General features: G+C 47.6%; 1 protein-coding gene across 4 annotated transcripts in view; it reads left to right on the plus strand.

Annotated features, from left to right (window-relative positions):
* LOC147623157 (inositol hexakisphosphate and diphosphoinositol-pentakisphosphate kinase VIP2-like) overlaps nucleotides 1–27203 on the plus strand; it is a 252107-nt gene that overhangs the window by 215399 nt on the left and 9505 nt on the right. For all 4 annotated transcript variants that reach the window (XM_086821224.1, XM_086821226.1, XM_086821227.1 and 1 more), the window contains 3 exons: nucleotides 17446–17687; nucleotides 17791–17835; nucleotides 17955–18021. In XM_086821224.1, coding sequence (XP_086677350.1) covers nucleotides 17446–17687; nucleotides 17791–17835; nucleotides 17955–18021 — 354 coding nt within the window. The remainder of the gene's footprint in view (nucleotides 1–17445; nucleotides 17688–17790; nucleotides 17836–17954; nucleotides 18022–27203) is intronic.

Here is a 27203-nt window from a genome sequence, read left to right on the forward strand (position 1 = left end):
TATCTTTCTCGCGCTCGGATAGATGGGCCACAGGAGTTAACCTTTCCCGCATCGACAGGTTTTACATTGATGAGTGGGCCTGTGATAGAGGTGGCACAGTGGGCATACTTGCAGGCTCCTCGTTTTCAGACCACTTTCCAGTGCTTCTCCAGATCGAGGACCCCACGAGAGGAGAGCAGGGCCAGAGCGTCCGGATTCCAGATTGTCTCATAGAGGAGCCCGAGATTGCGATCAGAGTTGAGCAGGTCTGGCAGGAGCTACACTTCAGGAGAGGATCGGCAGCCAGCGATCTTGCCAGTGGCTTGCAGGAGATCAGCCAGATGCTCAGACAGGCTGCCTTGGACCGGCTGGAGGCCTTCAGAGAGCAGGAGAGGAGCCTACGGAGGAGTCTAGCGTCCCTCCAGAGACTCCAGGAGAGGGATCCTACGAGCCCTTGGATCTCAAAGCAGATGGAGTCAGCTAGCACTGAGATCAGATCCATCGAGGAGAGGAGGGTGGAGTTCCGATTCCATGCTCGGGCTTCTTTTTGGACACAGGCTGGAGACAGAGTGACTCGAGATTTCTTTGAGGCGACAGGGCCTCGCTTCAGACGAGAGGGTCTCAGGCGTCTTCGGCAGGCTGATGGCCAGGTTGTGGTGGATCCCCCCAGGGTTCGGGCTATAGCCACAGATTTTTACAGGGATCTTCTCTCTGCTGAGCCAGCAGATGACAGGGTGAGAAAGGCTCGGGAGGCAGTCTGGAGCTTCACGAGACCGGTTGTGCCGCCCCATTTGCAGCACTCCCTTCTCTCCCCCTTCTCGGATACGGAACTGGAGGAGGCTCTTCAGGCATTACCTCGGGGCAAATGCCCAGGAGAGGACGGTCTTTCGGTGGCTTTCTTCCAGAGGTAATGGGGCCTCTTACATAGGGGCTTCAGATTGGCATTCCAGGAGATTATGGAGTCAGGAGTCATGCCGGACAGCATGGCAGAGGGGTTGATCCACTTGATCCCCAAAGAGGGAGGAGACAGACTGGAGATTAGACAGTGGAGACCGATCACCTTGCTAGGCACGGCCTACAAGGTCCTAGCTAAGGCAATCAGCAGGCGGCTTCAGCCTCACCTTCCGGACATCATCCACTCCACGCAGACAGGCTTCATCCAGGATAGGAGCATTCTGGATAACATTTTCTCTTTCTGGGAGGCTATGGCTCTGGCTAGATTTCGACAGGAGGATCTGGCGGTGCTCCTTCTCGACTTCGAGAAGGCATATGATCGGGTGGACTGGGCCTTCTTGGAAGGCACTATGGAGAGGATGGGCTTCCCCCCTCAGTGGATCCGTGGGGTCTCTGCACTCTACACATCGGCTCATAGCCAGGTGCTGATACAAGTCGTGCGCGGAGAGAGGTTCCAGCTCTCGCGCTCGGTGCGGCAGGGGTGCCCCTTGGCGCCCTTTCTTTTTCTTTTTGTGGCGGAGGCCATGAGCACTTTTTTGACGGCACAGGATACAGGTTTGCGGGGCCTCCAGCTTCCCATCCGCACCTCGGAGGAGCTCCTAGACTCGGAGTTTGCGGATGACACTGCTGTCTATCTTCAAGGAGGTGAGGAGAACCTCCGCCGCTTCGCCTTAGCCATGGACAGGTTTTGCAGAGCTTCGGGCGCTTTGATCAACTGGCACAAGTCGTGTGGGTTGTGGGTCAGCTCTATGCCCCCCCCCCCGACTTGGAGGCCAGTTGACGGTTTTCAGTGGCTGCGCCCCGGCACTACAGTGCGTTATTTGGGATGCTATGTGGGCATTGACATATCTCCGGAGCAACAGATAGCCCCCCTTCTTCTGAGCATTCGGAAGAAGCTTCTGTATTGGAGTACCGCTCGTCTATCTCTGGCTGGCCGAGTAGTTGTGGCCAACCAGGTTCTGCTTGCTACTATGTGGTACATCACTTCTTGCTGGGCCTTCTCTCGGGCGTGCATTGGCCAGGTGCAGAGGCTCATCAGGAACTTTCTTTGGTCCGGTGGTGACGAGCGGCCCGCCAGGGCCAAGGTGGCATGGGCGGTGATCACTCAGCCGAGGGAGAGAGGCGGCCTGGGCATTGTCAATCCTATTTGCCAAAGCCGAGCATTGCTTGGCAAGTTGGTAGTTCGTGGCCTCCTGCCAGGCGCTGAGCCGTGGAAGGAGTTTCTTGTTTCCAGGATGCTCAGCCGCACCCCTTCTCTTAGCGGTCCCTGGACCCCCAGCATCAGGTGGATCTTTACAGAGCAGCGATCCAGAGGAGTGGGCCTTGGCTTCGAGGAGCGTTTTGCAGCTAGCCTTCTGAGGGCCTGGGCGCATCTGAGGCCGTCACTCTTCCAGACTCCCCCGGGCACCGATGAGGAGCGCCTGAGGCAGCCTTTGATCTGGAACCCCTTGATTCGTCTCCCCAGTGGCCATATGGTTGGATCGCGGTCTCACGTGTCATGGGGCCCGCTGAGCTTTGGCCCAGCCCAATCCCTAGACGACTGGATAGGTTTTCAGCAGCTGCCTCTAGAGGCTCAGGAGAGGAGACTTAGTGGGATGAGGGGCAGAGAGTTGATGAGACAGGACATTGAGGCAGCCATCCCCCGGGAGTGGCGGACCCCAGTACAGGACCCTCCACCTCCACAGTGGATGGGGGTCTTCACTCGGCATGAGATCCTTCTAGCGGTCTGCGGCACAGCGGAGAGAGTCGCCCCACTCACTTTCGAGGTGGGAGAGGGTGGCCAGCTTCAGAGGACACGACTAGATTTGGATGGGCTCCAGGGATGTATTCTTCAGAGGGTGCGGGTGGTCGGCTTTCATCAGAGACAGTGGCATGTAGACCCCTCACCGGCCTCGATAGGGGAGGACTGTTCTTGGAGATTATGGGCTTGGGACAGCAGGCCTCTTATTCGCCTTCAGTGGGATCCAGGTGAGTGGTTTTGGCGAGACCCCTACTTGGCCCCTACCAGCCCAGGCATCCCCTTTTTTCAGTACACAGCGAGGCTGGGGCAGAGGATTCAGAGAGACAGGATAGCGAGCACCCCGGCGGCGGCCGAGCATTGGCGGCGATAGGGGCTCTCCCCTGCCTTTCTTAGGGACTTCTGGCAGCGCCTTTGGGCCAACTTCCGGCCCCGGAAGGTGACGCTGTTTCTCTGGCTCACAGCGCATAGAGGACTGGCTGTGGGGGCTTGGCTAGCTTTCGGCAGTCACCCAGCGTCCTGCCCTCGGTGCGGCCATGCACAGGAGTCGGAGCGGCACTGCTTATGGGATTGCCCACAGGCACAGCAGGTCTGGCAGCGCGCTCTCAGGATGGTTTTTGCAGGCTCACCAGGTGAGATGCTGGTGACGTGGGGTGCGGTGGCTTGGGCCACGGACAGCGGCCCGGCCCTTGGATATGAGGACGTCCCTGGCAGTGCGACCATCCAGGTCTCTGACAGGGCGATGGCGGTGCTTTCGACGCCAGACTTCTCTTCGGCAGCCCCTCAGGAGGGGATCGGGCACAGATGGGAGTTGATCAGCAGCATGACGGCTTGGCACATTTGGAGAGCCCGATGCAGGGAGGTCATTGACCGCCAGGCGACTCCACCGGCGGAGGTCATACACGCCCTCTGGGTGGACATCATTCACACCTTGAGAGGACACTGGGGGAAACTCCAGGGCGACTCGGATCGCATGAGAGGGCGCCGGAAGGCTTTCCTGCGCACTTGGCAGCCTGGCCCTTTCCTCACCGCGAGGGGCGAGGATGTCACTTGGCACTACAGGCCTCCAGTTTGGCTTTTCTCACCTCCCACATGTACTACTAGGTAGCCCCCCCCAGAGAGTGGCCAGCCACAGGGGTGGAGCTCAGGAGTTCACTGTGTTTTTTATCCCTCCTTGCGAGGCGAGCTTTGTAGCCTTATGGCGTTTTCTCATTAACTAATAGAAGGATCTTTTTTCCGAAAAAAAAAAATAGCGTGCAAATGGCTGCAGTAGATAATAGTGGTGTGGCTGATGTATGCATGGAGACTCCTTTGTTGCTACAACAGCTAGCAGATTTTCATGATCGTGCTGCTATCTTTTTCTTTACTGGGCGTATTCCATTGTTGCCTCGTCTTAGAGCATGGCTGGGCCGCTTGGTATCGCCTGAGGCACTTGAGGAGATTTACGATGGTCCGAGAGGCTTTTATGAAATACTTTTTCGCACTTCGGAAGCCCGTAGGGCAGTCTTGGAGCAGGTGCCACTTTTTTTGGATGGGCAGTTGGTTCATGTGGTTCCGTGGAAGCCTATGGCAGAGTACCAAGATATGTTGCGCCAGGCTTGCCCAGTTTGGGTTGAAGTGAAACAATTCCCACCAATGTTTTGGCGTGTTTTACCAAGTCTCATGCGAGGTATCGGTGATGTCTTGGTGGTGCCTCGAATGACATCTAGAAACCGAAATCGTCTATGCATGTTGTGGAATACTGGGAGACCTAGGCCGACACATTTGCGTGTCAATATGGCTGGGCTGCAACCTTTAATGTATGAATTGAGGTGGGATACATTTGCTGGCCACTGTTTCAAATGTGGTGAGATGGGCCACTTTGTCTCCGAATGTCCTAAGAAAGAACAAGTTGCTGCTACAAAGGATATCCTTGATGGGCAGTTGCCCGTGGAAGATGAGCATGATGCTCCTTCACATGATGCCCAACACATGGATGTTCAGAATGAGGTTGAGCAGCCATGGGTGGAAGTACGTGGTAAAAAGACACGATTTGTTGCCCCGCGGGGGGATTTCTCAGATGCTGTTTGGCGGGGGCCTTTGCGTACTCATCAGGGGCCCTTACATACATATGCTCGTCGCCCTTTGGGTTCAGGTGCCCAGCAAACAGACCAGGATTGAGAGGCCGGGAGGCCAACTTTCTCAGGGTACAGGGCCTCTTGGGGTGGATAGAGTAGAACGCTATCCTATTAAAAGTCGCCTAACAAAAGAAGCACAACAACAATTGCCTCTTGTGTTTGGTTCGAAGGGTGAGGTCATCTCGCCATGGGATGGTCATTACCCTTTGACACGTGCTCGGGAACTCCAAGGGCAGTCTGAGATCACAAATACCATGTCTAAAAATGCAATGCTTCAAAAGGTTCGTGATTTGGCAGATTGTCCTGGGCCTAGTACACGGCCTTGTTGATTCCTTTTCTGGGAAGGCTTATGAAAATTGTACAATGGAATGTAAAGGGTATTTCTTCGCGCCAAAAGCAGTTCAGGCTTTGGCGTACAATTTTTTGTCATGGTTGGGATGTTTTGTGTGCAGTTGAACATAAGCAGCATAAGATGGCTGGCAAAGCCTATGTATATAAGGGGTTTCATGTTTTCTACAACGGACATCCTGCTTCGCAGTCAGGTGTTATGTTTGCTGTTCGTTCGCAGTTTCAGCCTTCTCTTGTGATTCAAGATGTTCATGGAAGATTTCTAGTGATACAGATTGTTTGGGATGATACGCCTTTATGGTTGTTAGGGGTGTATGCTCCAAATAATGCTCGTGCACGCCGTTTGCTATGGAATGACTTGTGTGCCCTTTCAATCTCTCATCCTGGCTTTGTGATGGGGGACTTTAATATGTGTGTCTCCAGGGAGCAAGCCATGTCGCCTCATTCTGTAATGGATGGCCCGGAGAAAAAGGCGTGGGAAGCTTTTGCAGCAAGGTCGCTAAAACAAGACTTGTGGTCTTGGTTGCATTTAGATGAAAGGGGTTACACTTATGCCTCACAACAGTTTCGGGGCACTTATGCTAGACTGGATAGGATGTATATTTTACATCAAGATCTCTTTTTGCCAGAGGTTCTTACTATGATGGTTGATCAGCAACAGGTTTTGTCAGATCATTGGCCGCTTGTGTTTGAAATGGTCTATCATCCTGTGGATGCATATAAAGGCTTGTTGGGACGCTTGCCTTTGCGCTTAAATCACACTTTTTTGGAGCATGAAGTTTTTGATGTTTATATGCGTCAGTTGATACGACATTTCTCCACAAGAGTGTCCATGGCTGATTGTCATGCTTGGCCAATGTTCCTTACCAACACTCGGAAATTAGCACGGCATTATGGTCTTGCTAATGCCTCTATACAAAAACAGCATGTGGCCCTCCTTGAGTCGCTTTTAAAGGGCTTGCAGGCGTTCATGTTTACTGACTCTATGGATGCAGAAGTTGTGGATGCCATAGAATGGCTGAAAAAGGAGCTATCTAGGGTGCAGGAAGCACAATATGTTCGCTTTAAACTACTTGCACGTCTTGATGCTTTGCGGGATGCTAACTGTCAATCTCATCGCTTCTATGATAAGTTGCATCAAAAACATATGCGTGAGAATATTGTTAGGCTGATGGATGCCAAAGGCAACCTTGTTACTCAACCTTCTGAGGTTATTCAGCATTGCATCAGGTTTTATGAAGATTTGCTTGCCCCTCGAGAGGATGTCTCACCGGCTGTCCTGGCTGCAAGGGAGTCATTGTTTGCTGAAGTACGATATCAAGTTGACCCTGATGTGGCGGTTCAGCTTGATGCTCCTGTTTCTCAAGGGGAAGTGGAAACTGTTCTCTCCAAACTTGCCATGGGAAAGAGCCCTGGTTGGGATGGTTTGACAAATGAGTTTTTCCGAAAATATGGTGATCAGCTTGCAGAGCCTTTGACGCTTATTTGTCAAAGGGTTTGGGATGAGGGATATATGCTTGCCGATTGGAAGTTGGGCATACTTCGTTTGTTGCCCAAAGTCCCTTCGCCTACTTCTTTGGCTCAATGGCGCCCGATCTCACTTATGGGTATTATGTATAAAATCTTTACAAAGATTTTTGCCAATCGCTTGCAGAAGGTGCTTCCTACTCTTGTTCATCCATATCAATATGGATTTGTGCATGGCAGGAATATTTTGCATAATATTCTTAATGTTCAAATTGGAGTGGATTATGCCAAGGCAAAGAAGCAAGAGATTGTGATGGTGCAGCTGGATCTTGAAAAAGCTTTTGATCATGTCAGCTGGTCTTTCCTTTCTCAGTTAATGACAGCCATGGGCTTTGGTCCCAAAATGGCTAATTTGGTGCATTTACTTGGCTCTGGCTCTATCACGCGGATTATGCTCAATGGAGGACTTTCGGATGGTATTTCTCTCACCCGTTCTCTCCGGCAGGGCTGTCCTCTTAGCCCTCTTTTCTTTGCCATTGCCACTCATCCTATGTTATCTCGCCTAGATGCTATGGCATCGCATGGTGAAGTGGTTGGTTTGCATCTCCCTCATGGCAAGCAATTGGTTGCTCAAGCCCTTGCGGATGACACTTTTATGTTTCTCAGGGCCGAAAAAGGCAATATAGATCGAGCAATGGAAGCTTGGAATAATTTTGCATTGGCTTCTGGGCTGAAAATAAATTCATCAAAATCAGCCCTCATTGTATGCACGGAATTTGATCTTGAGGCATTAGGGTGGCAAGGCCGTGTGGTGCATACAGGAGACATTGTTCGTCATCTTGGATATCCGGTGGGTGTAGATGTGGACCCCCAAGCGCTTCTTGCTTGGATTTCTGCTCGGATCTCAGATAAATTTGTGTATTGGAAAGCTCAAGGGTGGCCTATGCATGTGAGGGTTAAGGTAGCTCAGGTTATTATGCTTAGCATGATTTCCTATTTTTTGCCTTTGCTACCTTGGACACACAAATCTCTCATCCGTTTGGTTGCTCCCATTCGGTTTATCCTGTGGAAGAGGCAAGGAAATATTATGGGTCAAACATGGATAGCTTGGAATCACATTACGACGCCCAAAAGAATGGGTGGGGCTGCTTTACTGGATGTCCGCTTGCATATGGTGGCGCGTAGGTGGGCGCTTTTTCAAGATATGTGTTTGCAAGAGCAGCCTTGGGTATTCATGGCTCGTGACTTGATTGAGTTGGAGGGATTGTCACATGGGCGGACACGTGTGCAGGCTTCATGGTGGGACATTGTGAATGCGGCTCATCCTGTCCGTATTCGCTCATCACACATTTTATCACATATTCTCCTTTCTTGGCATGAAGTTCTACTGCTGGCTCGGTGGGATCCTGGTCATGAAAGACTACTTTTGAACTCTTTGCAGTTCGAAACATTTGTGGAGTCGCGTGTCATTGTTTGGCCAGACAGAGATGCTTCACGCATACGACTCAACCGCATGGTCAGGCTAGGCTTGGTTAGAATCCGAGATGCTGTGATACCTGGTCATGACAGGCCATATTCATTTCGTCGTATTCGGCAGCACTTTAGGGTTCCTCGGACATTTCAGCCACTATGGGTTGACATCATGCATGCAGTTGAGCCTTTTACTCCATTGCCTCGGCCATCTGCAGATCAGCCTTGGCTTGATTGGGCACTATGTAAATCTGGTGACTTGATATTACTCTCAGCTAACCAGGTCTATCATAAGCTTGTATCAGAGAAAGATTGGGTTTCAGCCAAGGCCAATAAGGTGTGGGGATTGCACAAGTCTAAATCATGGTGGCAGAAAACTCTTATGCGTGGTTGGCAGTCTAAGCTCCCTTACCAAGGTAAGGTTTTCATTTGGAGGATGTTGGTGGGAGGGTTACCTACACGGGATCAGCTGAGCCGTCGTAAAATTACACTGGCCTCTTGCTTCTTCTGCACAACATGCACTGAAACAGTTATGCATCTGTTCATGAGTTGTCCAGTGGCCCGTCAGATTTGGTCTTTTGTCTCTCACGTTTGGGAGGCAGTAGAGAGGTCTACTGTTTCGGCTCATCAGTGGATATTTGGGATTTGTCCTCAAGTCATTACTTCAGACAGCCACCTTGTGATATTCCATTTCCTTAGATGGACAGGACTTTGGCATATTTGGACTACACGGAATGGGTTCATTTTTGATTCCTTGTCTGGAATACATGGGCACATTCTACGTATCCGCGGTTTGCTGCTTTGGTAGTTTTCTTCTCTTCTCTCAGCTCAGCTATACTGGATGCAGATGTTATTTCGTTATGGTCTACGGCGACTCGGCTGGCTCATCTTTGATCCTTTTATCTGGGATGCTTATTTGGTTAGGAGGCTTTCTTATTAGTGTACAGGTTTGCATGGTCATGATCCTTTAGAGGATCTTTTGTGGGGGTTTTGTTTGGGGCCATAGGTTCTGTGTGAGCCATGTGGCTGATGTACATTTTACATATAATATAAAACACCATTTCACGAAAAAAAAAAAAAAAGATTTTATTTACGTCTTCCAAAAGACCAAACTCGGCCTATGAGACAAATTAGTGTACCTGTGTGGGGTATCCTCTGTCATCCCAACAAAATGAAAAAGTACTGAACTAAAAAGCTGAATCTAGGTGTGCAATAAGTACAATGAGTGGGGGAGGTGATAGAGCTCTACTACTAGGAGAATGCAAAGCTATATGCATGGAGTATACAATCATGATATGCAACCTAGCTAGCTCCATCCTGTACCATACTGGGGGTATAGAATGGTATACATCAATGAAGGGTATACATCAATGAAGGGGGTGTCCACAGCTCCCTGAAGAACATGCCTGGGTCTGCTCTGAAGCGAGCCAGTCGCTCCGCACCCTCTCTGTGAAACTGAGCTCTGATCTCTGTGATCTCTCTCTGGTATAGGCGTGGTGTCCGAAAGCGAGGTGTCCTCTGTCTCCTGCGGGCTCTGAGCGTCTCTGCTCTCTGGAGAGTAATTCCCTGCTGTGTAGAGCTGGGAGTGGGGTGGATCTGTGAAAAAATGTAGTAATCTGTGTCTGTCGTCCCCCCTCTGGAGCTGTCTGAACCTGTAACGATGTCTCTCTGTGACGCTGTATGTCTAGAATGAATCTCCCCAGTATGCGCTGGTCTGCTGCCTCAAAGATCTGGCGTAGGGAATGTGGCTCTCTGAATAAAATGGGATCTCTCTCTCTCTCATGGCTGTATATGCTGTGCATCTGCATACATAATGCTCCTCACTCTCCACCTCCTCTCTGCACAATCTGCATACCCTCTCCTCTCGGGGGATCCGTCCTGCTCTGCCAGTCTCGATCTCCAATCGATGTGATGAGAGAGAGAGAGAGAGAGAGAGAAAGAAAGAAAGAAAGAAAGATTTTATTAACGTCTTCCAAAAGACCGAACTCGGCCTATGAGACAAATCGGAGTACCTGTATGGGGTATCCTCTGTCATCCCAACAAAATGAAAAAGTACTGAATAAAAAAGCTGAATCTGGGTGTGGAGGGGATGGAGCTCTATTACTAGGAGAATGCAAAGCTATATGCATGGAGTATACAATCATGATATGCAACCTAGCTAGCTCCATCCTGTACCATACTGGGGGTATAAAATGGTATACATCAGTGAAGGGGGTGTCCACAGCTCTCTGAAGAACATGCCTGGGTGTGCTCTGAAGCGAGCCAGTCGCTCCGCACCCTCTCTGTGAAACTGAGCTCTGATCTCTGTCATCTCTCTCTGGTATAGACGTGGTGTCCGAAAGCCAGGTGTCCTCTGTCTCCTGCGGGCTCTAAGTGTCTGCTCTCTGGAGAGTAATTCCCTGCCGTGTAGGGGCTGGGAGGGGTATGGATCTCTGAAAAAATGTAGTAATCTGTGTCTGTCGCCCTCCCTCTGGAGCTGTCTGAGCCTGTAATAATGTCTCTCTGTGGCGCTGTATGTCTAGAATGTATCTCCCCAGTATGCGCTGGTCTGCTGTCTCAAAGATCTGGCGTAGGGAATGTGGCTCTCTGAATAAAATGGGATATCTCTCTCTGATGGCTGTATATGCTCTGCATCTGCATACATAATGCTCCTCACTCTCCACCTCCTCTCTGCACAATCTGCATACCCTCTCCTCTCGGGGGATCCGTGCTGCTCTGCCAGTCTCAATCTCCAATCGGTGTGATGAAACTCTGAGCTGACCAATAGCCACTCGGGAGCCGTGTGGTAAAAAGCCCTCCATGTATCTAGGCCTCTCTATTAATCCATCATCAGTGATACTCATGAAGTGATCTTTGTAGTATAGCATCTTCGGTGGAAGAGGCTGTGTAGGCGATATCCATGTCTCTCGTGTATAGAGCTGCCATAGATCCTGTCTCAATACTCTGTTCCTCTCACTATGAGAGAGACAGATATGTGGTGCATCCCTGTCATACTGGAATGGTGGTAGATGATCCATGTCTAGGCCATGCTGTGAGAACCAATGTGTGACGTGTGCATACCATGATCCTCTGTCTCCTGCCTCAGCCAACTGTCTAGATGCCTGAAAAGCTCTGTATGATAATCTGTCCTATGGCATCTCTCTGAATCTGTCTAGCAGGCATATAGTCTGAAATATGGCCTCTACCATCATAGGAGGCGCAGCAAACTCTGCTCGGATAATGTCATGAGGTACTGACGGTTTGCTGCGTATCATGCGTGCCATCATGAGGGCCTGTGGTCTCTCTATCTGTGTCCACCAATGGGTAGCAAGGCGTGGCGCCCATGCTGCTGCTCCATACATCAATGCCGGTGTGACTAATGTATCAAATAGCCACCCCTTCGTCCGGGGCTCCTGAAAATGCGCCTGGTGGCACTGTCTCTCTAGCATAGCCAATGCTGCATATCCCCGTGTCAATCTAACTCTGGTTGCTGAACCCATGGTAAAGCGTGTGGCTGCTGCAGAGAAGGTAACCCCTAGGTACACGTATGATGTCACCACCTCCATCTGGCATCCTGCGAGAGTGAATGTCAGCTGACTCCTGCCCTGTCTCGATGTATGAAAGACCATAACCTTGGTTTTCCCAAGGTTCATAGTAAGACCCCTCTGCATGCAGAAATCATGGAGTGCATGTAGATGCTGCTGTAGACCACCTGGGGACTCAGACACTAATACAATATCATCAGCATAGAGCATAATATGTACTGAGGTACCTGCTAAATCAACTCCATCTCCGCCTCCCCGTGTAATGAAGTCAGCTACCTCATCAATGTATAACCCAAATAGCGTGGGGGAAACTGGGCATCCTTGCTTCACACCAATGGTGCTAGCAATAGTCTCGGACATACCTCCTGGACATTTGACTCGCCCAAAAACCTGCTCATATAATGCATAGATGCCCCATGTCATATCTGCTGGTATGCCAAGAGACTGCAGGCGCTGAAAGAGCCTCTCTCGTGGTACTGTGTCAAATGCCTTGCGGAAATCCACAAAGCAACAATAGAGCTTTCTCTTCCTCACTCTGGCCTGATCAATCATACATCTCAAAGTGAATACATGGTCAGTGGTAGAGAAAGCTCTCCTGAAGCCTGCCTGCCCTGATGAGCGTAAACCTGCTCGCTCAGCATATAAGCTAAGCTCCTGCTCCAGCACTGCACCATAGAGTTTGGCCAGCACGTGGCCAACCATAACCGTCCTGTAGTTGCTCGGATCGAGCATATCCCCTGTTTTGTGAATCGGCACAATGGTGTGCATCGTCCACTCCGCAGGCAAACCCTCTGCTAGTGCCCTGTTAAACAGGTGTGCAAGAAAAGGAGCTAAAGAATCTACTGCATATATGAATGCTCACCCTGCAGGCCCATATGGTCGGCGGCCCGTCCATGCTGTAGGCGGCAGATAGCTTCCTGTACCATTGAGTGGGTAAAGAAGCTAGCTGTGGTAGGTCGAGGCTCCTGTGGCTGAGGTATAGGTGGCTGCTGTGGGGCATGGTATAGACCCTCTGCATATGTGTGCCATGTCTGTGGGTCTGCAATAGGTGTCGGGGTGCGGGGCTCTCTGAAGTGCCGCCATGAGATAGGGCTATCTCTACTCATGAAGAAATGAAAGATCTCTAGCTCCTGTATCTCTGCGAAGGCCCGCCTTTTGCGGCGAGTAAGTCTCCTCATCTCTCTCCTCGACTCCTGCTCTGTGATGGCTCCCAAGGCTCTCTGTATGTGGAGTCGTGAGTATAGGGCTATGCACTCGTCATCATACCATCTGTTTTGGGGCATAGTCCCGGGTCTCGCAGGCTCTCCTGAGTGTACACGATGTGGGAAGCTCTGTAATGCAGCCGTGTGTAGGAGTGATGCGAGCTGGGCTGTAATGGTATCCATAGATGCCAGGGGATCCATGAGTAGGAGCCCATCCTCTACTCTGCCAGTGTATATGTCTGCCATGTCATGTGTGAAGTAGATGGTAGTGTGTGGCGTCGGTATGTGGGGGGCTGGTGATACTGGTGATCCGGCTAGTGAAAATGCCAAGTATGTATGATCTGCCCCAATAGGACGAGGTGGAATGGAGAATGAGGTGACAAGCTGTGATGCCTCCAAAGACCCCATAATGTAGTCTACCACCGTGCCTCCGGTCTGTGTATGACCCCCATGTGGGAAGCATGTCAGCCCTCCTGATCCCGGCCACTGTAGCATCCCGTTATAAATAACGAGACGATGCCTGGCTCCCAACTCTAGTAAGTGGTCCCCATAATGTCCTCTGTCTGGTCCAGTGTCCTCTGATGCCCGACTAGCCCCTATCTCCTCTGGATCCACAAGGTGGAGGATCTCCATGTCATCATAGTCATACACCTCACACTGTCTGCTCTGTGTGTGGGCATTGAAGTCGCCCGTAAGAAATACTTCCCCTGGTGTAGAATAATGCATAATCTCCTCTGACAGACAAGTGTATGGCAAGGCTCCTATCTCGTCCTCCTGTGGCATGTCCTTTGTAATGACATAGGAGGATCCTGATGGAGAAAAGTAACATAGAGCTATGTATATAACCCTGTCCTGTGAGAGCTGTAAGCTGATCCACATGTATCTGGCCTCTGGATCCTGTGCTACCACTCTCAGTCTCCCCTGTAGCTCCCGTCTGAATAGGACCGCTACTCCCCCCGACACTCTCGAGGTACCCTGGCGTGTGGTCCTCCTGTATGCTCACTCCCACTGGAATCCCTCTACTCGAGGTAGCCCTCTCTCTGGGCTCTGATGTGTCTCTGTCAGAAGTATGATGTCTCTCCCCACCATAACATGCTCCAGTCGTCCAGGCTGCACCCATAGTGAACCATTACAGTTCCATACTGCTATGTGTATCTCTGTCAGTGGCCTGGTCTGTGTCCCATAGGCCCCAAACCGCTAATCCATGGGCCGGCCATCAATGATGACCCGACCATCTCGATAGAAGGCCTTCTTGCCTTCTCTCCTCGCGTGTAAGACTCGTGGCGTGCAAGTTCTCCTATGCTCAAGCTGCATCTTCGTGAGATCATCATCCAAGAAAATAGGAGCTCCCTCTAAACCCCGTAGTATGACCCTCTTCCTCATGAAGGTGACCCTCTCCGTCTCTTCTGCAAACTGTAGGATGAGGGCTCGCTTGCGTGTTGAGTCTTTCTCGGCTCTCCATGCTTTGGTGAAGGGGAGAGGGTGCTCTTCCTTGTAGCCGAGCTTCATGCATAGAAGCTGTCCATCTTTCTCGGGAGTGGAGTCGGGTGTCTCGGCTATACCTGTGACTCGAATGTTGAGGCGGCTCTCCATGCTTTGGTGAAGGGGAGAGGGTGCTCTTCCTTGTAGCCGAGCTTCATGCATAGAAGCTGTCTCATCTTTCTAGAGAGAGAGAGAGAGAGAGAGAGAAGGCAAAAGGGATAGAACTTCAGCAAATTCATTTCAAGGAGAAGTGCTGGTGACTTCACAGGTTATACAATGACCACGTAAGGAGTCTTCTCGTCTAAAACTCAATCGCATATGGCTAGATTGGGTGTAGTGTGGGTTCGGGATGCCATGTTGCACAATCAGAGTCGCCTTTCTTCTTTTTGCCGTGCCTAGAGGGTATGGTGGCTCATGGGCATTGATTCATGAGAAAGTTAGTTCTTTTGGTAATATAAATGCCTTGTATACATGGGAAGATTGGATGTTCAAGAAACCACATGATCTCACCACCCGTTCCGCAAATGTGATTTATCATATGTTGGTGAAAGATAAGAGCTGGGTTTCGCTAACAAAGGTTGGAAACTACATTGCAGTACAAGCTGGTGGAAAGATGCATTGATGAGGGGCTGGCATTCCAAGCTTCCGTATCAAGGAAAGGTTTTAATTTGGAGAGTCTTGGTCGGTGGGCTTCCTCTGGGGGACCAGCTTTGATGTCACAACATAGCTTCTGGTCATTGTGTTTTTGGTACTACAAATCTTGAAACTTTTCAGCACTTGTTTGTGTATTGCCCAGTTGCGAGACAGATTTGGGACTTCATTTCTAGAATATGGCTGGCCATTACAGGCTCTCGTGTTAATCGACGTCAATGGATATTTGCTTGCATCCCTAATGTTTCACTTGAGGAAGATCACCTGAATTTGTATCCCATTTGCAGATGGTCAGGTCTTTGCCATATTTGGATGACCAGGAATGCAGTCTGGGATTCGAGGACACACTGGACAAGTGCACGGGACTTTGATGTGGCAAATTTCCTCTATGGTATCGGCACAAGTCATTACAGAGAATTCAGCCCTTCAGCGGATGAGGCTGATTCACATGACGGCTCTATCTGTTTTATAGGGGTTGAGGGCACTTCTTCACTCTAGCATGTTGGCCTTGTGGCCCCACTTTCTTACTTGAGCTATATGTAGGCCAGTGGCCGTTGTACATTGTTTCTTTAATACAACTCCTTATAACGGAAAAAAAAAAGAGAGAGAGCAGGCAAAAGGGAAAAGAGGACGAGTACTGCAACCCGGCTACCCTTACTTGGTTGCAACTGGACCGGATGAAGTGGCACCAGAGAATCCCATGTCCACCCAAAGCACCACAGCTATGTTTCTTGTCCCACTACACCTGTTGGGGAAAGTTCACGGGAGTGAATGTGCACGAGTCACCACTTGGCATCGGAGAGCTCATGGCATTTCTCCCCATGTCCTCTCTGTTTTGGAAGAGGCTGTAGAGCAGTTTTTCACCTGGGGAAGATCTCCCTCTTTTCTTTGGGTGGCGGCCCATAGGAGTCTAGTAGTGGGCACCTGGGGAGTGATAGCTGCTCCCCCACCACTTCCTGGAGATTGCTCCTTGGGAGTCTCAGTGGGATTGCCCAAAGGCGTGGCAGGTCTGGTGGCGGGTTTTGCACCTGTTCAAGATGGACAATGGCCTGTTTTGTTATGTTACTTGGGGCACCATCGCACGGCCCATGAAGGGAGGGCTGGCACTTCTCTTCGAGGAGGCTGGTGAGAGGCATGCCCTTGGACTCACACATCTGGTCATCACCATTGCCGGGTCCCTTGGACCATAGCGACCCCCGTGGATGACAGAAGGGAGCTTGTAAATAGCATTGCAACCTGGCTTCTGGCAAGTGAGACTATAGAGGGTATAGCCACCCGCCCAACGAAGACAATTCGTTTCATTACGACAGACATCATACACACCCTTTGGGGATAGTTCCTGCAAGGTGACTAAGATAATGCATCAGTGGGGCACAACATTCCTAAGCATGTGGAGCTGGGGCCCTTTCTCACCGGGGATGACCGGGGATGATGGGGTTCTCTCTTAGTGTGGCTTTTCAACCCTCCCCCATAGCCTGGTGTGGGCTGGTTTTCTCTCCTTTACTGTCTCAACCAAAGAACAGTAATTGTTGGCTATCTTACAGTCATCTTTAATGCTCCCTGATGACCCATGTAGCGTGCAGTTGAAGTTCTTTTAAAGGGAGAAAGACGAAACCACTTGTACCTAACAAAATGAGATCGTGGGTTTGTGGCCTACTAAGAACCCCTAACAAGGTAATTGGGAAGCATGCTCTATGTTCAATTGCTTCCTTGGATTCAAGTTCTCTTGAGGAAGACATCTGCCTTTTTGACTGACAATTGAGGGGAAGGAGGGAAAACAAAATTCTGTTGTAGGAGGTGGTTGAGTATCCTGCAAGAGGTGTAACAAAGCATGATATGGGACGTGTGACCATGCAGATGCCAGAAATGTAAGCTCCTATATGGTTCTCTATGTCATAGACATTGGATTATGAAGGCATGATGCATCTGGAAATTTTGGAGGTTCTGGAAGATCAATTTTGTGGCTGTCCTGGCTAGCCCTGTGGAGGGAGCCTTTGTTGGGCTCTCTAGGATCTCCTCTAAATATTTGTGCTTTGAAAATGGCTTAAGAGGTGTACCCTATAGGTGGGTGTGGATCCATGATGGGGCTGAGTAGTCTCGTTGGCTGCAGTCATGCCTCATGCACTGTTGGTGCGCGAACTAGCGTCTTTCTTGGAAAGATGTGATAAGCCTTGGCATGTAGGTTTGCCTAAGCACAATTGTGGTAGAGAATAACTTTAGCCACTAAGGTCAAAGCGTATTGAGGGCAGTAGTTTGGCAACACTGGAACAGGTTCTGGGCTTCTAGTCAGCTTTCCGCATCACAATAATCTAAACAGCCATTTAGAAAATTGGCTCCAAATTTTCCTTTTATTTATTTGCTCTTAATGGCAGTCACTTGATCAAAAAGACTCTCTCCCCAAACATGATTGTGTTTATATGCTCATTAGGGTAACTCGTTATGTGTTACTGGTGTGTGCTGCAAGTGAAAAATTCTATGAAACCTTATTGTCACAGTTTTACTTTTCACTATAGGTGGAGCTTATAAAAAAGGTGACTGGCCAAGTTAAAGTGCTTTGCAAAGCAGAGGAAGATAGGTTGGCTGAGACAACTTTAGATGAGGCTTTACCACCATATGATCAGGCAACAGCCTTGGGTAAAACAAATATGGATGTTGATCGGATTGCAGCAGGTTTGCCTTGTGGCAGTGAAGGGTTTCTTCTCATGTTTGCACGCTGGAAGAAGCTGGAACGAGATATTTACAATGAGCGAAAAGGGCAAGCCTTTCTATTTCTAGTCTTTGTTATCTAAAGGGGTATTTTTCAGTTAGAAAAGTAAGTCCTTAAGAGTTAATTATGTTGTCTTGCCTTTGCTCACCAGGCGATTTGACATCACCAAAATTCCTGATGTTTATGACTCCTCCAAGTAAGTTGGGTTTCAACTCCAAGGAAAAAACCGAGCGAATTTTTTGTTATTTATGTAGCTCTGCTTCTCTTTTGAAGACTAGCCCAACATTTTCACATCTTTTATTTTACATCTGACAGGTATGATCTCGTGCACAACACACATTTGAAACTTGATGGCCTAGGGGAACTTTATACTGTTGCCAAGGTATTATCAAATTCTCCTTTCAGGCCTTCAGTACATTGGCTTCTAAGCATGGTTTTGGAATCCAGTTTGCAGCAGTTGCTTGCTTGTTGCCAAAAAAAATCAATTTTGTTACTTAAATAAGTGAGCATCCAAAATTTTCAGGCATTTGTCTTCTGATGCTTCAATTGATAGCTTTGTGGGAAGCAATGCTTATATTGGCAAGATGCCATGGTACTGCCCAGTGCCTGCAGCAAGACGTGTGGTGATGCATTGTTTGTTGCCCTTGCCTAGGTCAATTTTGTCCTACCATAGTTACTAGGCGTTTCAGAAATGCCTGATTTGAAAGAGATTTCAGAAACATTTCAGGAGTTTCATATTTTTTTGAAATGCCAAAAAAATAGTTCCATACAAAAACTGCAAAAACATATATTTTTCAGTGTAGAATATACATGTAATTATGTATTGAGGCCTTTGCCTATTCTTGCATGCAGAATACTTGAAAACATGAGAATTCAATGTAAAAGACAATACAATGCTAGAAAACATCACCCATATTCATCAATAATCAATGATCAATCATCATATAGATTCCAATCTCTAGCATCCATAGGCAGCCAAGAGTCTTACACTTCACTTAACAAAAAGACAAAAAATATCCTAATATAAATAGATAATGATGATTCATGAGTCATGGCTCATAGAACAATACTGTATTCATATGTATTGGTATGTAAATCTGATCAGAATTGCCCATGACACTATTATACTTTATTTAAGGGAGGGGTCGGCCGTTTCGGCTCACTGTGTGTCTCTTGTCAATTCAACAAATTACATCTTGTATTGAGCATGTTGTCCATTCAATCTTGGTGTATTTAAGTGTATTGATTAGCATTGTGTTCTACCATGTTACATTGGTATTAGAGCATATGGTTGTCTTTCACTTATATCGTGACAGACGATCACCACGAACACTAGCTATCTCTACACTTAGAACACTATGGACGGCCATACGATGAATGTTGAAGACGCCAACACAAGAGGCGGGGACAATGAAATGCATGCTTCCAATACTTTACAGGAAGAGTCAACTCATGTGGTGCACATTAGGGAACAAGAACGTGTGGGACAGCCATCCCATGGCAAAGAGAAAATGTAGGAAGAACAGTCCATAGCCTTGAGGGCTGAACTTACTCGTATGCAAGCTCTCCTTTATGCACAACAAGAAGAATTAAAGCTCTACCACCACGGAACACTCCATAGCTCTAAGGGCTGAACTTACTCGTATGTAAGCTCTTCTTTATGCACAAGAAGAAGAATTAAAGCTCTACCGCCACAGGATCCATTGGCACATGATCGTTTGAAGGCCAAGAAAGCTGAAACTGATATGAATCATGCAATGGCAATGATTGCTCAAGAGCTGCAGATGTAACTGAGAGATGTAGTACGTGCATACTTGGCTCGTACGGAGGATGCCTTTGCAAAAAAGGCAAGCATCCCACATGTCTTCGTATCCCCACAAGTGCTTGAAGGAGAACATATGTCTAAGAGGATGAATCCTCATGCTATTGGAGAGGAACTATCGGCGACTTCATGCCATGCAAGTGTACCTTATGTAGCCCGTGAAGGATGCAATGTTTATGGCAGTGGTCAAAGTGTGTGTCAAATGCCATTGCCGGCTGGAAATGTGGATGCACAACACATGCAACATGGACTGCAATTTTCTGTTGTTGCTGGAGATATTCCATGTATTTCTCATGGCACTCATGCTCTCAAATGTGCTCGTGAGGGAGAAGCTATGGGTGAAAATGCACCAATGTGTGTTGAGGGGCCAGCCATGCCTCATGCTTACATGGCACATGTATCTCTGCCTAATGCATCACCCAGTCATACGGGCTGTCCCAATGGACATACATGCGGGAAAACATGTTCAAATGTTGGCTAATGCGTCAAAGTCTCTTGACTTCAAAGCCGGAGACAAATCCGTGAAGTTTAATGCATATCATGGGTAATATGATGCATCAAAGGCACTTGCTCTTATTACCCAGTTTGATATTGCTTTTAGTAATGAGGATTTAACTTAGAAATCCATGTAAGCATGTTTATGAAAGGTATTGCTACTCATTGGTGGCTTATGGAAAAGCTCTGACTGAATCCTATTAGATCATGGGAAGAGTTCAAGGAGAGGTTCTATGCCAAGTTCTTGCCTCCCTATGCATTGAATAAGATACCAATGAAGTGGGATTGGGTGAAGCAGAATGAGGGGGAAACGGTGAATCCATATGTGCAAAAGTTTTGGAAAGTGCTTTTGGAGGTGTCTCCATTTATACATGTCACCGAGGCAGAAAGGAAGAGAAGGTTTCAATCGGGATTGCAATCCGTGTACAAAGCGGGACTACAAATGTATCCTGGTCACACCTTATACCAACTAATCGTAGTTGCCACTACCACCGAGCAATTGGAACTCAACTTGAGTCGATCCAATAGGGCTAAACCCTCATTCGAAGACAAATAGGGCTCTCCAAAACCGCAAAATAATGGGCAGTCACCTAAAAAGGACCAAAACCAAGATAAAATGGTCCAATAAGTCTACCAAGAAGCGTCCCTTCCAAGTGAGATACTATGGTCTCACTCCGGAGTAGGAAAAAGAGTATATAAGCGAGGGGAAATGCTTTGCTTGTGGTAGCACTGAGCATATCGCAAATGCATGTCCAAACAAGAAGAAGCATGATAATCCGAATGCATCAAAGTCCTATGTGCATATGGTTCCGGATGTGTAGGGCAACACTTCACATGATAGCAAAGACAGGGTTGTATGTAAAGCTTGGAAACAGCTCAATGATCAGTCCACTTTGGTCATGTTTGATGATTGTGCAATTGAGAACTTCATATCTATATAGATAGCAGCTACTTTGGATATTGAAGTGGAGGACATAGGTCCTCAAATTGAAGCAGGGGCTGCCTTTGTTGGCAAGTTGCGCATACATATTCAAGGCTATGTGGATCATGAGGACTTTCTTGTAGCACCTTTGAATGGTTGTGATGTATTGCTTGGAAAGTCTTGGCACACGCGCATTGATCCGCTCAAGACTTACAAGACCAACAGGATCACCTTCATGCATAAAGGCCGAGAGCATGTGAGTGATGCTGGTGAAGAGGGTGATACCATTCTCCTTGTATCTCATGTACAAATTAAGAAAGTAATGAAAAAGGGTATTTTTGCGTCCTTGATTTTTGTACGGGATCATGTTGAAGAAAATAATGTGCATGTAAACACTCTTAGTAATGATAGGCTGAAATTCTTGCGAGAGTACAATGCTTGTTTTGCTAATGAGTTGCCATCCATACGATCGGAAGATCATCGCATTGATCTTGTGTCGGATAGCTCACCACCTAATAGACCAACCTATCGTGTAAGTGCATCCCAAAAAGAGGAGATCATGAAGCAAGTAAATGAGCTTCTTGAGAAGTGTTTGGTTCAGCCAAGCTCTTTCCCATATTGTTCACCCATCCTCTTGGTTTTCGATTCCACGCATAGACGCATCCTTGACAAGTTGGATGGATCGGCATGCTTTAGCCGAATTGATCTCAAGAGTGGGTATCATCAAGTGCTTGTGGTACTTGAGAATATACATAAAATTGCTTTTAGGATAGCATTTGGCCTTTATGAGTATCTTGTTTTGCGTTTTGGTCTTACGAATGTCCCGGCTACATTCAATAGAATCATGGATCGTATATTCCGCGGGTATAGGAAATTTACAGGTGTCTTCTTTGATGACATCCTGTCTTCTTGAAGACCGAAGATGATGTCACCATTTGGCCATGATGGTAACTATTGGCCAAAACCCAGCCTTAGAAACTAGCACTAATTTATAAGTGAGTGTATACACACTTCATTAAGTTTTGGGCGACCAAAACTACTTATAAATTATGACGAGGCTTGTGTTCGCACACACTGATGTTCCGAGGCGAACAAAACTCAAATTTGCAACACAATGAAAACATACATAAATAAAACATTAATTAGGATAAAGTATACTGTTTTCGCTGAAAAAGAACTTCTTCGCCACGTGCTACCATTGTGAGAGCATTACACACATGCTAGATAAAAGCTGTATAGGGTGTTCACTTGAATCGGCCGAGCGACTAACTTCTAGGATTCGTCTCGTGGCTTGTCCACTATCTATAAAGTGGCCAATATTTAGAAGGCTGGTACTCGCTTGTGGTACTCGCGTATTACCAGAAATGAAATAAGACCTCATGAAAGAAAAAAATTGCTTACCGCCAAACCTTATCCCCTTTGTACAAAGGGAACAACCAGCCATGTGTCCATCCTAGTGTGCACCACAAGTCACTTGTCCTCTCTACTTGACGCCCAGGGTGTATGTCTCATCTCCTCTCCCTTGCCTCTCTCTCTAGAAGTTGCGGCCCTCCTTCATGAGACGTTTTTGGCTGTATTTTCTGCACTCTCCTTTCCAACTTCATATCCGCTAGTGTGTTTTCCAAGTTTCCAAGTGGTATTCACTCTCCCACACACTCCCAATGACTGAAATTCAGCAAAACAGGTCTTATATTTGCTGCAATTTCTGGTCTTTTTGTTGAAAACTCTAATTCCAGCCTTTCTTTCTCAAGTTGAACCATAGGTGAAGCTTTCCTAGGGTTCCCTTCATCCTTTTGAAGACTCCTGTTGCGAAGGATCGCGACAGATTGAAGATTTCAACACTCCAAACGCTTCCATCGCAAAGACTTTCACTGTCATCGACTCTACTTACAATTGGTAAGCATTGATGCTTAATTATGGAAGCAAGTAGCAGGAGGAAGGAGCAGGACTCCATGTTCACATACCCTATGTAGTGTTCGATTGTCCTAGTGCTCTCTTGCAAATTGTTGCTACCGTGTGTTGGTGGAACAATAGAGAGTAGATGGAGGGAACATGGGCACTTGAGAGGGTAGTGTGAGTAATACATTATTTGCAATACTATATTCATATGCATTGGCATGGAAATCTGGTCAAAAATGCCCATGACACTATGCAGTTGGTTCTCCCTAGATCAATATACTTTATTTGAGGTAGAGGTCGGCCGTTCCGGCTCTTTGTGCATCTCTTGTCAATTCAGCAAATTACATCTTGTTTTGAGCATGTTGTCCATTAAATCTTGGTGTATTTAAGTGTATTGATTAGCTTTGTTTTCTACCATGTTATAGGCACTCGTCATGGTCTGGGTGGTCTGAACGTAGATCACCGTAGATTGTGCGCCTTTCTGATTTTAGTCTATAGATGGAAATGATTGGAAATTTAGGTATCCCGGGTTCACACTTAATGATTACTGGGGCCTTTGTCACATTGCAGGTAATCTGGAACGTGTGCTGCTCCCAATCAATGTTTGGGGTAAACTTATGAAACCACTGGATCCCTAGGGTTATGTCCTCTCCTACAAGAGAGGCAGCTGTGAAATCGCAGACAAATTCTATGCCATGTATGACTAATTTAGCCCGACGAGCTTTAAACTTAATGCTTGTTGTCATGCCCGTGCTAAATCCCTCCACGTTTTTGTTAAGCAAGGTCAACAAGAAGCAAGCTCACTGAGCGTCTTGTTCCATGACCATGTCCTCGGTATTGCCTCTTTCAAACAAGACAATGACTCTCTGGCCACCTATCTAGCCAAAGATCTTGAGCAATTCGTTACTCTCATACTTCGGGTCATGGTTGCTCTTCTTCCTATCTTCGAGCTCCTGGTGCAATGGCGCCAATGGAAGATTTGGGAGCAAGAGAATCAGCGACAACCTAGGGGGTGTGTGGGAGGCTGGCTCACCATGGCAGCTGTCGAGGCCGGGTTGGTCTAAGCAAGGGTTTTCCTAGGGAAATCCCTAATAGTGTCCTTTTGTATGACAAGAGAAGCACCGCCCCTCCTTGCAGTGTGCACGCTCTTTGTCATTGAGCTTACCACCTATCTTACCGGCCAAACCCTTTTGATATGGAGTAATGTGATGTCCGTTGTTCAAGGTCTTGGAGCCAAAGGCCCCCACGGTAGACCCTGACTGGGTCCTTGCTAGAGGCAGTGGTGGCTGCCTTGGCTACTCTGGGCTGGGAGGTCTTTGGTCTCACGTTGTTATACTTCAACTCTGTCAGGACCCTATGCATTTGTACAAGCGTATGGGCATGGTGGTCAGTTTGCAGGACACCAATGTGCAGGAATTTATTAAATGTGCACACTTGTGGTCTAGAGGACTCTAGGTATTATTTTGAAGTTTCCCTTTTATAACCCCGTGTGGGGGACAAAGGTTTTAATCCAAAGGAATACTTTTTAGAGAGTCATGGCCCATTTAGGGGAAGGCTACATTATTTTTGGAGGAGAACTCTTTTTGGAGCAAGTCAGGTTGCAGCTGCACGTGTGGGGACTTTTCGCTTATTAAAAAAGAGGCGGCTGGATTGCAGGTACACGGAGGAGCTTTGGCTTGTGGAAAAGCTGAGGACCGGCTGGGCTACAGAGAAGTACAGGTTTGGACTGCACGAGGGCTGAGCTGCAGCTACACGGCTTCTTTTCTGGACATACAGTCGGGCTGCAGCAACTGTACGTGTTTTGTTCTTCTCTCCCATCTGGTTACTGGCGGGCTGGCAGCAGGATTGCAGGCCGGCATTCAGAGCTGGTTCTCTCACTCCTTCAGTCCCTAAGCAAACCTAGCGGACTGCAGAGAACTCTGGACTGAGCAGGTTCACCCACGCTTCCTCTCTCTCTCTCTCTCTCTCTCTCTCTCTCATGAAGGCGATTGCAGGGCAGAAGACGCAGGAGTAAACAGAGCTTTCTCTTGCCCTCTCTTTCTCTCTGAAGGAGGCAGATAGTAGGAGAAGTAGAGGTGCACATGTGGGGATGTGTCAAATCCCCATAGGATCTCCTCGTAGAATGCTCCTAGTACGAGACTCGAAACCTGCAAACAAACCAAACAAACAGGAAGGGGGTGCAGGCCCGACTCACCTCCCAGCCATGACAGCCGTGGGCAAGCCCACAGACTTGGCTGTCCCCACCGAGCCACGAGCTGAGCTAACTAGATGGACGTACCGACCAATCTCTACCTCGCAACGTCCCATACCGCCACGAAGCTACCCATGCGGGCCTTGAGACTGCTTCCGGCCTCGGCTGCATGAAGCAGGTGCACGTTTGCACTAGATTCAGGCTCCTGACCATAGAGCTCTCACAAATCATGCAAGACTCTATATGACTAATGACTAACCTTGGCCACCCTTTTATAGGCTCTTGGCCGGTCATCGGGCGTCCACACTTGGGTACCCGCCCGTCCATACTTGGGTGCCCGCCCGTTAGTCTATCCCTAACTTAGCTCGTCAATTTACCTACCTAGCTCCAAGCTTCCCCAAACCTAGAAGCTAGTCTTGCGTGCGTGTAGCACACGGTAGATGCACATGACATACTCCCCTTCCTCTAAGAGCTCACTCCTAAGCTCACTAAAAAGCCAGGGTAATCTCTCTGAAGAGTAGTCAATGTCTCCCATGTAGCGTCCTCCTCAACACGATCCTTCCACTTGATCTTGTATTCTGTGATAAGCGTATTACGCAATCTTCTTTAACAAAATCCAAGAATCTTTTCAGGTTTGTGTGGAACAAATGTCATGTCCTCCACATCTATGATTTCTTGAGGAGTAACTAACTGGTCTGTTCCACCTAGTACTTCCTTAAGTCTACTGACATGAAATACAGGGTGAATTTTCACATGAGAAGGCAAATCCAGTTCATATGCAACTGAACCAATCCTTCGTGTAATACGAAATGGACCACAGTATCTAGGAGATAATTTCGGAGATGTACCTGTCCGTAAAGTCACGGATTCTTTCAGAACTAGCAAATACACCATCGTTCCTTTAGAGAACTCTCTGGGTGAACGATGTCTATTAGAATAAAATCTTTCTCGGTCTTGAGCACTTCTAATAGATTCCTTCGCAACTTGTAACATTTCTTGCATATCTTGCAAAAAATTACGTGCTGCATCATACTGAAGTCCTGAGAATCCCACTGTAACAACTAGTGATCTAGGTTGAAAACTATATATAAGCATGAAAGGATTGAAACTTGTACTCGTATGCTTAGTACTGTTATATGCAAATTCTAACATAGGAAGATAATCCTCCCATAAACTCTGTCTTTTGGATACATATGCTCGAAGCATATCCTCCAAAATCTAATTCACTCTTTCAGTTTGGCCATCAGATTGAGGATGATATGAGGAACTCAAATTCAAAGTTGTTTCTAACTTCTCAAAAACAAGTTTCCAAAAATCACTCGTAAACTTAGAGTCCCTACCACTGACTATGTCCTGCGGTAACCCGTATAGTCTACACAATTGCTCGATAAATTGCTGTGCTAATTGCGTAGCTATAATGGTCTTCTGGGTCGGTAAAAATCTAGCCATTTTTGTCAAGCGATCTACCACAGCCCAAATAGAATCGTGGCCTTGATGTGTTCTTGGCAATACGGTAATAAAATCCATGGAAAATACTTTCCCATTTATTACTTGGGATTTGCAAAGTATGCAACAACCCAGCCTGTCTAAAGCGTTCAGCTTTATTTGCTTGACAAACTTGACACTTGAGAACATAATCTTCTACATACCCTTTCATCTTTGGCCAATAAAAAGTGTGTTTCACTAACGATAGCATCCTGTGTACTCGAGGGTGTCCAGCAGAAGGAGCGTCGTGACACTCCTTAAGAACCTTGGACCTAATGTCCGGGATATGTGGTACACAAATTTTGTCATTACGGAATAGTAAACCATTCTGAATCATCCACTGGCCTCCTGCAGCCTGAATGGTAGGCTGTTCAGTCATGAAGTCTAGGTCAATCAATGAGCTCCTGTCTTGGATCTTCTGCCAAAATGGACCAAAATAACTATCAGTCCTGCAAAGCCCTCTCAAACAATGACTGAAATAAGTCAGTAGAAATCTCGATGAATGACCAAGTATTCACCTCTCTAATTCGACTAAGCGCATTTGCAACACTATTCATGGACCCTTTTTGATAACGAATCTCAAAATCAAAATCTTGCATTTACTCAGCCCAACGAGCTTTCCTTCCTCTCAAATCATCTGCATCACACACATACTTGATTGGCTGATGATCAGTCAATACCACAAACTTGGAGCCATATAAATAACGTCTCCAAACCTTGAGAGCGTGAATCACAGTATAAAGCTCCTTC

This window comes from Cibotium barometz, chromosome 27 (genome assembly GCF_041138505.1).
Source record: "Cibotium barometz isolate CiBa-2024 chromosome 27, ASM4113850v1, whole genome shotgun sequence".
NCBI lineage: Eukaryota > Viridiplantae > Streptophyta > Polypodiopsida > Cyatheales > Cibotiaceae > Cibotium > Cibotium barometz.